Below are 15,246 nucleotides of genomic sequence, written 5' to 3'. Positions count from 1 at the left end.
TAAAGACGTCATGGGGTGAGAAGATTATGGGGCGGGAGGGAGGGAAGGTGTGTTATTTTTACACCGAACTACTTACTCACTCAAACAAGGAATAAGGTCCGTTGTCACTTGGAAGGACGAGTGTTCACTGTGTTAATTAAACGAGCATTCTCACTTGAATCTACATATCTTTTTCCATACTGTACTCACACCAAAACTGTAGCTTTTTATGTTCATGTTTCGTTTGACAAAGAAATCAAGATCTTACTCGCTTATTATTGCTGTACCTTGATTGAAGCGAGTTTTAAAATCATTTTGCTTTATCATTACTTCACAGATATAGCCGTCCTATTTGGGAGCAGGGAGTTGTTCCATAACAACTCCCTGTTGGGAGTAAGATACGCCACGCAACAACGCGATTTTCATGCGCGCACATGCCTGCGTTGCCTTGCAGCTAGAGCGTTTCACGATATCTTTGCTTGCAATATTGTCCGTCGTGTGGTAGCCTGTTCTCTCTCTTTTTTTGATTGACTGTGTAGGCTAAGTATCACGTTTCAAGGGTATTATGATGCTAGACTTTACCAGGCAGTATACAATGTTAGAACAACAACAATAGAAGTTACACTATATAACGACTGCTTTGTAGCAACGTGAAGCGGAGAACAATTTAACCGATATTATATTTCTGTTCTCAGGAAAGTTCACTGACGGGATATTACAGACACGCACTGGTTGGCAAGGATAGTAACCGGAAATGGTGTATTAAAGAGGCTGTCAAGCCGATTAGCTTACGCAAACAGCATGAATTTACAGCCATTCAACCGTAAAGCACCGATAAAGTTGGTGTTATCATAAAAAAAATGCCATATCATGCAAAATTTCGAAGCTCTCACACGAGAGAGATCTTAGTATGTATAAATCGTTTGTATCAAATATTATTGGTGTGTGTGATCAGAAGAATCTTATTTAACGATATTTACGAAATCGTGCAATAAAACCAAAATATAGGGTTCAATTTTTCAAAATTCATATTTGTACAGAGCATCTATTTTTATCCAAAATGGAATTTTAAATGGTTTGATTTAATGTATCACCCTTTTTGATATTCCCTTATCATTCACCGTTTAACTTAAATTTTCAAAATTGTTGATTGTGTTACTGACCTATTAAATGTCTTTAATCGCTTTCCTTTTTATTGTAATTTTGGTATCATAAATTTTTATACTTTCCTATTTATAAATTGTATTTTATGCTATTTATATTGGAATAAAGGAAACTGAACTGAAAAGAGAACAGCAAAAAAAAAGCCGGGGTAAAAATCACATAGATTGACACTCTTTATCGCTCAGTGTAACCACCATACGTTAATGTTCAGTGTATAGTATACATGGTCACCACGACGCACTCAGGAGATAAGAGATTTGGTTCAATATGGAAAGGTAAGGATAAAAGTCAATATAGGCCTAAAGTGTTTCATTTTGATTTTCGTACGGAAAATATTACCGATAAAAGGTATTTATCAAAATTTTCTTATTCACGGTCGTTCTGCAGGTTATTTATGAAAAAAGTGTGTAACTTCTGCACACTGAAAACTATCTTCGATGATCGAAGCAACTTATCCGTGTACATTGATCCCTCATGTTATTGTGTACTGTGAACATATACGCACTCTGCGTTGCTTTGCACATAGGGTTGCCATTCATATTAACATGGAACCAAAGTTTTCGTTATCACAACTCCGACTATACGTCTGCGTGGTTATAAGTGCGAATAACATAAAAAACGCCCTATTACGTCATAACTGATAGGAATCTTATCATTGTCGATGGAGTATCGCAAAACGGTGAAAATTCCATCTTTGGAGACTTTCCTGTTGGATTATATTGACGTCATCATGCTAATTGGAGGCCTAATTATCTTACATTCTATCACGTGAAAGACCCTCCCATTTCATTTGTATTTTCTTACTGACTCTTGGCAGTACCGTTAAAACGTTATATCCCGTTGACAGTAGTTTAATTACTGAAGGACGAGTTCATTACTAAATTACCAAGTTATATAGTAAGACATAAATTACCCTTGCAGTCAAAGGATGTTAGTGAGCTACGGTAAATATGTCATCGAGAAATGTAATGATCATAACAACATTCGACATCAGTCCTTACATGCAAATTAATCAAGATATATATATATATATGTATATATATATATATATATATATATATGTATATACAAATTGCTGGAGATGCATAATGTATTTATATGAAGCTCGGTTCAACAGTAAACGATACAGCACACTTTCCAGTGAAGTTTTGGAGGGGGTTGCCAGTGTCCCGTATCAATCTTATATGAAACAAACACATTCGATGCCTATATCAGTTACTGGTTCTTGAGCACTGTATAATCCATGTTTCTATATTACCACCATATAGTTTGAGGTGGGGTGGGGGGGGGGTTGCCAATGTCCCGTATCAACCATATATGAAACAAACACGTTCAATGCCTGTAAGTTCAGTTACTGGTTCTTGTGCATTGTGTAATCCATAATTTGAGGTGGGGGGGGGGGGGGTTGCCAATGTCCCGTATCAATCATATATGAAACAAACATACATTTAATGCCTATATCAGTTACTGGTTCTTGAACACTGCATTATACATATCATATGGTACCACAGGCCACTTCCTGTAACATAATGAAGCCATGTTCTAAGAAAAATGGAACCGCATTGATCTACATACCAGAAAAACGTTATTTACCGAGGTTATTGTTACAATCTACACAAAAGGATTTGATCTGTCATTATGGAACTTAAGTAATGTCTTTTATACTTTTAAGGCTACTGTATACCAACTAGATATGAAGAGTTCAGGATTTCTCTACCCAAGAAGTTTAACATCATCTTGGAGTAATATTTAACAAGACATTCTAAAACTAATCCACTGCAGTTAATCCTTTTTGTAGGTAATCGCCCGAGGTAAACATAGCAACTATACGAAAGATTATAAAATAGTATATCACGTGGTTAATGAGGAAGCACAGTACTATATTGTCGCTCAAGTCACTCATAACTGTGATTTTCAGGCACGACCGAGGTCACAAACCAAAGGTGCCATAGTTCACAGTTGAACCGAGAAAAAATGCCAACAACACGAACAATGAATGGATATAAATGTGTATCCGGGTAAAGATACGAGGGTTTAGTTCCTGAAATATTTCACAAAGGTCGATACAATTGTTTAACAGAAGTATTGGCCCTTAGCCAGCAAAGTAGACAAAATATTGTGTTTGTAATGGTCTCCCTTCCTTGTTACAAACAATTACGTCTTTCGTTTTGCACTGGTTTAAAGATCGTGAAAACCTCATCTCATAATTTTGAGGCTGCTACTAGCAAAGGGCAAACGGGAGCCAGTTCCTTCCATAGTTTGCAAAGAGAGTACACTCTCTTGACTACAACATACTCTATTTATGTTCCCTGCTACCTTGCCTGAACATCTCCCCTGCCCTCCCCTCCCCCTACACCACCCACCCACCCTCCCAGGCCCTCTCTCAAGGGTCCAAATTATCTATAAGAAGAGGTCTAACTATTTTCTTCATTGTTATTCTATTCGCAATCTTCTCGCTTGTTTTACCGAACAGGAAGAAGAAGTAGCACCATAATACTTTGCCAAACAACAATATGATGGGAACTATTTCGATGAGGTAAAAAATATTTTCATGGATTTGACAAACTGATAAAAACTAAAATAAACAGTTGCTGTTTGACGACAGGTGGGAACCGAAACTATTGTAGCAATTCACGGAAAACATTAAGTCAAAATTAGCACACACCAACAACAACAAAATCCTTAATTCCTGGAAAAGGAATTAATATATCTTCTTTTTACGTCTACATAGTACAACATTATTGAACAACGTCGAACGTAACAACCCAGAAAGAAATAACTTCGCTGGTGTTACTTTTACTTGACTTTTCTGTCATTTTTCTCTTTATCAAAAGAACCAGTGGCTTGTACGAACAGAACTATAGTGTAATACAGCTATCTATCCAGAGATGTTCAAACCACATGTGACAGGCATTACTATAATCTTATTAACTGCATATTCATAAAAGCAAAATCTCATTACAAGTATGGCCTGAAGTATTATTTGCTATCTGAGGGATACTCTTAACAAGGTCACAGTCTCACAGCTTAATCAGAAATTTCAACAAGATTTCTCCACAGGTAGGTGGAAGTCACATCCTGGTGAGCATATAATGTCTCCAAATGATTTTTTTTTAGTGTTCATGGTGCTTTTTAAAAAACAAATTTTTGGATAAAGGCACCTGGCAACAGAAGAATGTGTGACATCATCATGTCAATTCAAGGGATACTGTATTCATTTATCATTTACCTTGGGGCATCATTTACCTTGGGGAGGACAAAATAATACATATAGAAGTATTTGGAATACCTTTGAGAAATTTCATTTGAAACATCTTAGGCTTCATCAATAAATGTGACTGGATCACTGAGTCTAGCTCAAAGGCACCTCCATAGCAACGCAAAACTCAAAGAAAAGAGACAAACTTAAGAAACTGATGGCTTCAACAACATGTTCACAATGCATTAAAAAATTACCAAGGTCACATGTTGTCGTAATGTTTTCCATGGTTGTGTGCTCTGTGATTTATATGAAGTTAAAAAGAAACACAGCTTATCAATGGTCGAGTTGACAGAAGTGACAAAACAATGGTTAGAAAATTAACGTTTAGGCCTAGAACGAAGATATTAAATGTTAGCTGAATATCTCGAAAAACCCTGCATATCTATCGAAAGGAATACCGGAAGTCTGTTTTGGTTTTTCTATTTTCATTGCCCAATCAAAGAAGATTGCTGGGGATGGGGCAAGGTTAGAAAAATGTTTTAACTACAACCACAACCAATCTGCTTTAAAGACAATATATGGATGTAAAAGTTTATACTCAAAACAGTTTGTGAACCAAACAGCTGGTTTCAACTTAAATGAAATTTTTCACATAGAATCATCTTCTTAGTAAAAGAAGGATGATTTTTTAACCATGGTATGATCAAACCAAGTTGGATTACTTTTTACCTACGACAGAACTCTTCAAACCATCCTCACCCAAAAAAAAAAAAAAGCTTACAGCATTTCTTTTCTCTTAAATTTGAAAAAATAGTTTTATATTTTTTTTGTTATAGTATGGACACATCTCAGAGATATCAATCATGTCATTCTTTTGTTTTATTTTTGCCAACAATGTGCATACCATCAACTATTGTCGTTTAATACTCTCGTTTATATGAATGACCTACATGAACACCCTGGTTATATGATTTATAATATCATATTAGAATAATATTATGATTTTATACCCAATTACAGGTTACAATTAATTGCATTCTTTACTTCGTCCATTATACCTTCTACCTACCCTATTGATATAAAATCTTCGATCTCTCTAGCCACCTCAAAAATGCTCAAATCCTTTCGCTCTTTCAAAAGAAGGAATACATTTGACTTGATGAATATCTTGTGTTATTTCCTTTTCTCCAAATAATGCAAAAGAGAAACATATATTTGTAAAAAATTCCTTCTGTGGATTTTTGAAGCAAATTTCCTTTAAATATAGATTTTTCTAGTCATTGTCACATAAATATGATTTCAATTTGTTTCTTATGTTATTTTTTTTACCCTCCATATTATATACAACATTTCAATCACCTGCAGGTTCCTTTTCCTAAATGGTTTTTATACAGAACGTGCAACGAGGGCTTGTAGTCAAATCGCTGTCTACGACGATCTGTTGCGGTATTATTGACAGAGTCTGTCAAAAGTTTTGTGCGGACAATTTAACTCGACGATCTATCGTTCGGTGTTCCCTTCGGCTATTTGCTGTTGCCGTTTGGGTTCATAGTTCACCAATTGCTGCCCGACCAAGTACCTGAGAAGATAAAAACGACAAACAAACATCAACTATTCGGCAAATGTGACACTGGATCCAAATTTCATTTCCGTTCTCTTTGAGATAAATGCACGAGTAGGTCTTGTAGTAGAAATAAAAAGCATTTTATCATAAATATCTGAATACACAGAACAGAAAGAAATGTAAACGTATTAAATTTGTGTGTTTGTTTAGGAGGCCACCCCTTTGAACAAGGCGAAAGACAGTCCAAGGATATAAACATACATGCAAATATACGTAAACCAAGGAAGAAGTGGGTAGGTAAGTGGGTGGGTGGTAGTTAAGAGTGTTGGCGTTTACCGAGCTTGCTATACTGTAAATATCTTACACAGTTCGGAACAGTTGTACAAATTTTTCCTTAGTTTCCTTGGAAGGAAATTCCATGATACAGTGACTCTGTAGTGTAAAGGATTCAAATTAAAAAAAAAATTAAAAAATAGAGTCTTGAAGTTTTAGCAACTCGTAACTGGCATGAACGATTCACATTATGGGATTCGAGGAAACTAGGGATCTACTAAACAGCCAGGAGGGATCTACTAATCAGCCAGGAGGGATCTACTCACTTATCGTTTTTGATGTGCTCGTATAATCTTTTAAACTGACGAACTTGGAACACCATGATGGCAGCGGCCGAGATGACTGATATCAACGAAGGGTAGATCCTGCGGATCATGATGTGGTTCCAATCGTCCCCCAATCCTAAAGAGAGAAGAAATAAGAAACATAACACAATCATGACATTAATAATGGATGAGGTGATTGACATCACACAAATACTGTGCAAACTTTGTCATTAATTCTCTCTCTGGCCAGGAGTTTGATAGTTGGTCATAACATGTGCCTGACTCCATTCATCATTTCACACTTCCATGGACTTTTCAAGTAGTATAAATCAGGGGGTAATCGGTAAAAAAGCTTTCATAATATGCTACAAAGACCTACTGAAATCAGCTTATTAAGCCTCCTCTTTCGTTCATTTTCAATGCAAATATTTGATTTTTGAAAATTTGAAGTTTCCAGGTATTTATGACCAACAGTAAACTTGAATGATAAAGGGTGTTATCATATATGATTATCTGCAAACAATGCTTTGTTTTCCTTCAAATTTTTATTCAATTTTCTCATTTTAAAAGTAAAAGGAATGGAATATGAACACACCCAGTGTACAGTGATATTGTATTAACCTTCACAATAAAAAAAAAGGTAAATAAACTAAAGCAGAATAACCGTAGAGAAGAGCAAGTTGACTTTTGTCAACGTACATCTATGATATCACTCCTATTGCTACAAGTTCCCATGACAACATGTGATTTGTCATGAATAGCTAAGAATAGCTGCAAAACACAGTGTTTGAAAGTTCCACAAAGTCAATTAGATTGAGTTTCTCTTTTACAATCCCCCCTAGCACATGAAATTTTCATTGAACTATTCCTTTAAATTACATCTTATAATATTTATTTAACAAATTATAGATCCGAATTTGTGCTGATTTGAAGCTGAGATGCTCTCTTTAAATGTAGAGAGCTCCAAAGCTTCTGGTGGGTTTGCCCTCTAGACCCCACCAGGCACCCTTGGGTAGGCCGATGGAACCCCACACTTGGATGGATTGTCCCCCACTCTCCCAATTTGACACTGATTTTTGGGTGCCCTTTCGCCCCCACTTCAAAATGTCTGTCTACACCACTGTTATATCCACGACTATTTCGGTGGAAAGCATTACAGTGCAAATTCACGTACAGCTCAATATGCATAATACCTGGGTTAACATATATAACTTACCATTAATACTGTTTATTACATTCATTACGCTTGGATAACACTAGTGTTCAATGTAATCATTCCCTGCAAATGTTGACCCAGTGCTTTGAGATTTTTTTTCACATTTCAATTAAACATGTTTTTGGTCAAAGGGACTTACAAGTACTTCTCAAGCAACGAGTGTGTTTAGTTCCTAAAACATACAAAATATTCAGCAAATATTAAAAATGTTCGCATTACAAGGAAAAGAATAAGTCAACCAAAAATATCGGCCATTAAATACAAAAATATGACTCCTTTCCTTGACGATATATTCTCTTGTTCTACAAGCATTGGAACTGTTTGCCTCACAGACATGTCCAACCCACGGTACATCATACCAGCATATGAACTTACAGTTCACCCATGTGGAATTACAGATGACGTTTGAGTAATAAACCAAGATACATAAACTACCGCGACTCTTTTCCTACCATCAAACATCTAACGAGCGGATCGGTAACCGTTTACGACTGTTCGTCTGACGTGACGTACCGTACAAAGAATACGCGATATTAGGTATCACAGGTTCCTAAACGTCACATGGATGATATTTTAAAGCAACGTATATATGAATTAAATAGTAACACTGACTGTAAGACTAAACCTGTTGCTTGTCTTCACCAAACTACCACCATGGATGAATTTGTGAAAGTAATTATCTGAAATGTTCTTCTGGGCACAGCCAACCCCCTCCCCCCTAAACCCAAAAAAGTGTTTTTATTCATCTTCTTTTTGAACTCTGTCATTTTGGTTTTTAAATTGACTTGCTACAATAATAACTTTTTGTAGCAATTCATAATAAACTTTAAGCTTGTTTTGCTCTTTCTTTTTTCTTCTAAAAAACAAAGCTTCTTTGTAAAAAAAATTAGTGTTTTAAAACACTTGGCACTGCAAGGCAATAACAATGCATTTAATAATAGCATATCCAGTTATACTTCTAATAATGAAAGAAAAAGCTTAAAATGTGAAAATTGTTGTGAATGTTAGAACAAGTGGCAAAATCACGATCAAACTGATTATTGTATGATCCAATTATTAGAACAAAGGCCTTCATTGCTTTATTTACACAAAATTTGGGGTGACTTTACCGTGACAATAAACAGCATAGAATTGGAAGAATAAACACAGTAGGCTAAAACCATAAAATAATCATGATTTTACAGGGATTCGTGCAAATTTGAACTCGGATGACATCTAGACAAAACTACAAGTTCGAGCACAAATTGCTACCAGGATCGATGGTACACGTGTATTCTGTGACATCTGGGATGAGCAGGTGTAGTTATGGTGGGGGGGGGTGCTAGAGGTTACAACAACCTACACGTCAAGTACAAACACCAACAAAGAATGCATTGCTATGAAAATGTAGTATCCCTTTCATGTTACCAATTAAGTGAGGTTTAGGGTTTGTTATGAATTACGACCACTGACGATGCCACTTACTGAATAACGGAAATATTCCACGAGCGAAGGTGTAGGGCAGAGCCAACGCCAAGAGCAGGCATGAGATGACAGGTAGGGCGAGACCCCTGATGATGGCCGAGAGGTTCAAATTTCGAATACCGTCTTGATAAACCTGTTCTAAGGCATCCTTGAGCCACCAGCTAGGGCCCATCATAGTCACAGCACATAATATTTTAGTGTGTAAGACCCCTAGAGCCCAATCCTGGGATACATCAACAAATGCAAAAAGAAACAGAGAATGTTACAGGAGATACATAACTGTGATAGAATGGTGAAAATTGAACTTACTTCAAGTCTACTGCCAAGCTTCTTTTGCATATCAAATCATATATATTGATTCAATTGATAGGGGACCCCTATCCTAAAGACAAGTATCCGACTTCTTTAATTGTTTCCAGTGAAAATCACTAGTTTTCACACTAACAGGGCGCAAAAAGGAATCAAGTTTATCCACACAAAGATATTTGTACTAAATAAGTACAATATATTTTGGGGGAATTATATAATTATTCCACAAATGTCTTAGGCACAGCAGTTACAAGCAAACAAGATCACTAATGCATGTAGATTAGGAAACAACAAGTGAGCAAAATAATTAAAATATTAAAAAAATCACAATAACCTTACAAAAAAACAAAAAAAAGTTTCTTTGATGAAAGCTATGCTATCACAGCCCCATCCCCCCTGCCAAAACTATAAAAAAAATAAAAAAATAAAAAAAATTAAAAGAGACCTGATTCGAACTTAGCAATTTCACCACTGACTATGACCATATTTGTCGGCCATTTTGGTTTCCTAAAAGAGTGAAGAAATGTCACATTTATTACTACACAATCAGCCCACACATGTAGGATTGTACTACTGACTGGTACCTACACAATCACTGTTGAACTTTGCCCCATAAAGTTGACCTTTTTCAGTAATTGTTTAGATAACAAGATAATATCTTATCAAATATCAGAAAAATGTTGGATTGCTCAGTTGCTTTTACTGAGCAATTGAACAATTTTCTGCAAAATGTTTAATTGACAACTAGTCGTATCTCGTCAATTCAACATTTGTCTGCAAATTGTTCAATTGTTCACTTCATTCCATTGTTTCACTTCATGCTCAGTTGGAATGAAGTGAACAATTAAACATTTTGCAGAAAAATGTTGAATTGACTAGATTCGATAAGTTGTCAATTAAACAATTTACTGAAAAATGTTGACTTATTGGGGCAAAGTTTCCTTATGTTGATGGCACTTTTAAGCTTCCGTAGGAATCAGATCTTTTTAAGCTTGACATAGTCCCAATGTCTGTTACCATATTCCAGAATACAAAAATATTGCTAGGTAATGCTAATCCCAGATAAAAATATGCTAGAGTATTCCATAAAATATTTCAACATGGTTAGATAATGGTGGTACTGCTCCCCCCCCCCCCCCCTCTAGTAAAAACCTTACTCCCCATTCACTTTTAACATGGCAACTTAGGACCATTGTATGAGAAAGATATCAATTTAGACCCTAATGATGGTTTCCATCGTCTGTGTGTCTTTGAGCAACAAAGGTTAACAGGAGGTACAAACTTGAATAAAAGAAACAGCGATCTTCTTGCTTCAAAGGAAAGCCTCTCTTTGATATGTTAGAATGAGAAGATATCATTTTATTAATCTTGAAAATAACAAACTTACTTGTTTCAGAAATACTACTGGAGTTTGGTTGAGATCCACTCTGAGTGGTATAACCACGATAACTTCAAACAGGAGACCGAGGAGGATAGGAATGACCCCTAAGAGGAGTACTGCTACAAGTAAGGCTTTCCCCACCTGTTTTACGAAAAAGAGAGAAGAAAAAAAATCAAAGATCATATAAAATTGATGGCTAATCCATCTAAAACTACTTGAAACTACAATAGGCAATTGTTCCAGTGAAGAAAGAGTTTCTAAAAACTTGTTAACCGTACAGCCAGCACACAGTGTGAAATCATATGCAGATGTTTACGTTTTTTACCAAAGATTGAGTAATGTGACATCCGTAAAGTTTTAACATAGATGATATTTCCAAGTCTTACTGGAGGTGAGGGTGGTGGAGGGGGGGCGGGGTGAAGGAGAAGACAAACATAAATCGTACCAAGATGTGTTGAGTTAGTCGTCTACCTCCAAAACATTCTCCATTTCAAGTACACTCTTTCTCCTTTATAGTGCGCCAACAATTTTGTATATTTTTAAGAAATCTTTTTGCTGGCAATCTCTGCTAATCTCAAAAGTCTCAACTGCGTTGGATAAGTCCACCACAAGTAAAATGTACTTTACAAGTAGATTAGTGGTTGTAGAGAAAACACCCTCCCCCCCCCCACCCACAGTCGTAGCCAGTGCTAGATACGAGGAGGCACGAAATGAGATAACCTGCAGATTTAAGTACAATTCTACTAGTTTGTTTATCAGATATGCATTAAGATAATGAATCATGCATGATGATCAAGATATGAATTTCATAGACCCCCCCTTCTAGTCCTTCGGATCAGGACAATGTTGGTTCGCCAATTCTGAGATCAGAGCCGATGGTTACGTTTCATTAACGCAATCTGGATCATTTCCATAATGTTCCACATTTTACTTCTAAACATGACTGCTCAAGCTAATCTTCTGATAAGATTCTGTATCCCAGAGCATTGAAAGAATTCGTACAGATCCACACATTAAGTGTTTTGGGTATTCTGTATGAATGCTATCAACTATCATCGACAGCCCCAAGTGTTATATGCAAATCAGGTTAGGGCTTGTAGACACATCATTCTTGATGTATCCTTTTAAAAAGTAGCTCAACTTCTCCTCCAGGTAATCAAAAGATTCGTTGTGAAGACAATCAACTCATTTTTCATGTTGTTGTGTACAGCACAATGTGACTTGTCCTGAGATAATCTTGCTTCTGACAACAAACTGTGTGAATGGAAACTTTTCCCTGTCGACCACATAGCTATGCAGTGGGTAGTCATTTTAAATCATCGCTTGTGTATAAAGGAGACTACAAGCAAGAAAAACAGGAATTGAAACAAAACCACATGTCATTCATCACGTCTTCTTTTCCTAATCTTTCGTGATCAAACTACGTCAGAGCAGCCCGCAAACGTCAAGGACAATATCTATATAATTATATATATCTATAAAGACGACGACCCCCACTTTGCAAAATGTGGGTCAACAGCTCTACCGTTAAGTGGACTTTCCACCCGTCAGCAAAGCGTCCACCAAACTCACTGGGTGACATCCACGCTCTGAGAGGAAATCTATTGATCTGCAGGTTTTCATGAACATTGAATTGATCATTCATTGGTAATATCAAATTGCTCAAAAGGGAAGCCGAAGCAGGAAATGATATTTTCCTGGAATAGCGTGACACCAGAGTGGCCTCTTGTCTACTATCACTAATTACTTCCTAATAATTAGAAACTGATCAAAACAAGACCTGACTTCCTCTTTCTAGACGGAGGTTAACAGATTTTTTACGTTTAGTGAAAGGGGGGGTGCGATGGTGTGATAAGGTAGTGTCTGAAGATTGACGTGGTCTGACTCATTAGTCCACAGCATTTATGAATCATGATGGGAGTGAGTTAGTCCTGTTATAATAGGCTACCTATCAGCAAGCACTGGGAGAGGTGATTTAAGGCTGATAGGATAGGTGTCACTAAGTCCTGTGATAGTGGGCTACCGATCTGTACTGGGAGGGGTGATATAGGCTGATAGGAAGGGTGTCAGTTTGTCCTTTGATAGTGGGCTACCTATGAGCACCAGGAGGGGTGATTTAGGCTGACATGATAGGTGTCACTTAGTCCTGTGATAGTGGGCTACCTATGGGCACCGGGAGGGGTGATTTAGGCTGACATGATAAGTGTCACTTAGTCCTGTGATAGTGGGCTACCTATGAGCACCGGGAGGGGTGATATAGACTGATAGGAAGGGTTTCAGTTTGTCCTTTGATAGTGGGCTACCTATGAGCACCGGGAGAGGTGATTTAGGCTGACGTGATAGGTGTCACTTAGTCCTGTGATAGTGGGCTACCTATGAGCACCGGGAGGGGTGATTTAGGCTGATAGGATAGATGTCACATAGTCCTGTGATAGTGGGCTACATATGAGCACAGCGAGGGGTGATTTCGGCTGACATGATAGGTGTCAGTTAGTCCTGTGATAGTAGGCTACCTATGAGCACCGGGAGGGGTGATTTAGGCTGACATGATGGGAGTGAGTTAGTCCTGTGATAATGGGCTACCTATGAGCACCGGGAGGGGTGATTTAGGCTGACTTGATGGGTGTCACTTAGTCCTGTGATAGTGGGCTACCTATGAGTACCGGAAGGGGTGATTTAGGCTGACAGGAAGGGTGTGACATAGTCCTGTGATAGTGGGCTACCTATGAGCACCAGGAGGGGTGATATAGACTGATAGGAAGGGTGTCAGTTTGTCCTTTGATAGTGAGCTACCTATGAGCACCGGGAGGGGTGATTTAGGCTGACATGATAGGTGTCACTTAGTCCTGTGATAGTGGGCTACCTATGAGTACTGGGAGGGGTGATTAAGGCTGATAGGATTGGTTTCAGTTATTCCTGTGATAGTGGGCTACTTATGAGTACTAGTAGAGGTGATTCAGGCTGAATGCATTGGTATCGCTTTGTTTGCAATCAGAGCTAGCCATTTCAGTCTTTTTATTTAACAACTACAAATGATACATTTTACCACATGAAAGGGAATATTTCAGAGGCAAAAAATTGATTGCACCCAAGCATTGTTGTTTGAAGCCCTCTACATCATGAAAACCACAAGTTTGATCAGAATATATGCATAACTTAAATAGTAACATCAACATGTCAATTGAACTAAAGATGTTCTCTCCCTCTCCAATCCCCTTTACTTGCTTTGGCAATATATAAATTAAAAAGAAAAGAAAATTAATTAAAATGAAAGTAAAAGTCCTAAAGGCAAGTATTCATATTGTATTACAATTCAATAAATAATTTGATAAATTGATAACAGGACAGTTAAGCTTCTGATAAAAACATCTCCAACAAAGACATCACAGACCACCCACCATGTTTCACACAGTTTCCGAAACAGACAAAGGTTTTGTCGGTCAAAAGGATGTTGAATTGAGAGAAAGAATATTACGATCCTGAGATAAGGTTGTATTTCAATGTATGTATCATATCCTCTGCCACAATGTTACAGGACTGACCAAATGACACGTAAAGACATCACTCCTATATGATTTGGATAGAACTGTTGATTACTAAACAGATACTATGAATCAAGTACAGTTGTTGTAAATAAATGCTGGGAGGATAAAAAATAGCTCGCTAGTTCGTTTTGTGTCATATTATATTGCATGGTATTATATACTTCCTTGTGTTGTATGATATTGTATTGTAATACATATTTTCCTTGTGTTGTATTATATTGTATTATATATTTCCTTGTGTTGTTTTATATTGTATTGTATATTTCCCTTGTGTTGTTTTATATTGTATTATATATTTCCCTTGTGTTGTTTTATATTGTATTATATATTTCCTTGTGTTGTATTTTATTGTATTGTATATTTCCCTTGTGTTGTATTATATTGTATTGTATATTTCCTTGTGTTGTGTTGTGTTACATTGAATATATATATATTTTCCTTGTGTTGTATGATATTGTATTGTATTACATATTTTCCTTGTGTTGTATTATATTGTATTATATATTTCCTTGTGTTGTTTTATATTGTATTATATATTTCCCTTGTGTTGTGTTATATTGTATTGTATATTTCCTTGTGTTGTGTTGTGTTGTGTTATACTGAATATATATATATATTTTCCTTGTGTTGTATGATATTGTATTGTATTACATATTTTCCTTGTGTTATATTATATTGTATTGTATATTTCCCTTGTGTTGTTTCATATTGTATTATATATTTCCCTTGTGTTGTGTTATATTGTATTACATATTTTCCTTGTGTTGTGTTATATTGTATTGTATATTTCCCTTGTGTTGTTTATATTGTATTACATATTTTC

General features: G+C 36.5%; 1 protein-coding gene across 1 annotated transcript in view; it reads right to left on the bottom strand.

Moving 5' to 3' along the window:
* Positions 1 to 4,557: 4,557 nt before the first annotated feature.
* LOC139961573 (E3 ubiquitin-protein ligase MARCHF6-like) overlaps positions 4,558 to 15,246 on the bottom strand; it is a 34,822-nt gene continuing 24,133 nt past the window's right edge. Inside the window, exons 16-19 of the mRNA XM_071960876.1 lie at positions 10,885 to 11,019; positions 9,189 to 9,411; positions 6,509 to 6,644; positions 4,558 to 5,924 (exon numbers count right to left, since the gene is read on the bottom strand). Of these exons, the coding sequence (XP_071816977.1) occupies positions 5,846 to 5,924; positions 6,509 to 6,644; positions 9,189 to 9,411; positions 10,885 to 11,019 (573 nt within the window). The 3' untranslated portion in view covers positions 4,558 to 5,845. The remainder of the gene's footprint in view (positions 5,925 to 6,508; positions 6,645 to 9,188; positions 9,412 to 10,884; positions 11,020 to 15,246) is intronic.

Source organism: Apostichopus japonicus, chromosome 3 (genome assembly GCF_037975245.1).
Source record: "Apostichopus japonicus isolate 1M-3 chromosome 3, ASM3797524v1, whole genome shotgun sequence".
Lineage (NCBI taxonomy): Eukaryota > Metazoa > Echinodermata > Holothuroidea > Aspidochirotida > Stichopodidae > Apostichopus > Apostichopus japonicus.
The sequence above is the reverse complement of the archived record's forward strand: the minus strand, read 5'-3'. Positions and strand labels throughout refer to the sequence as shown.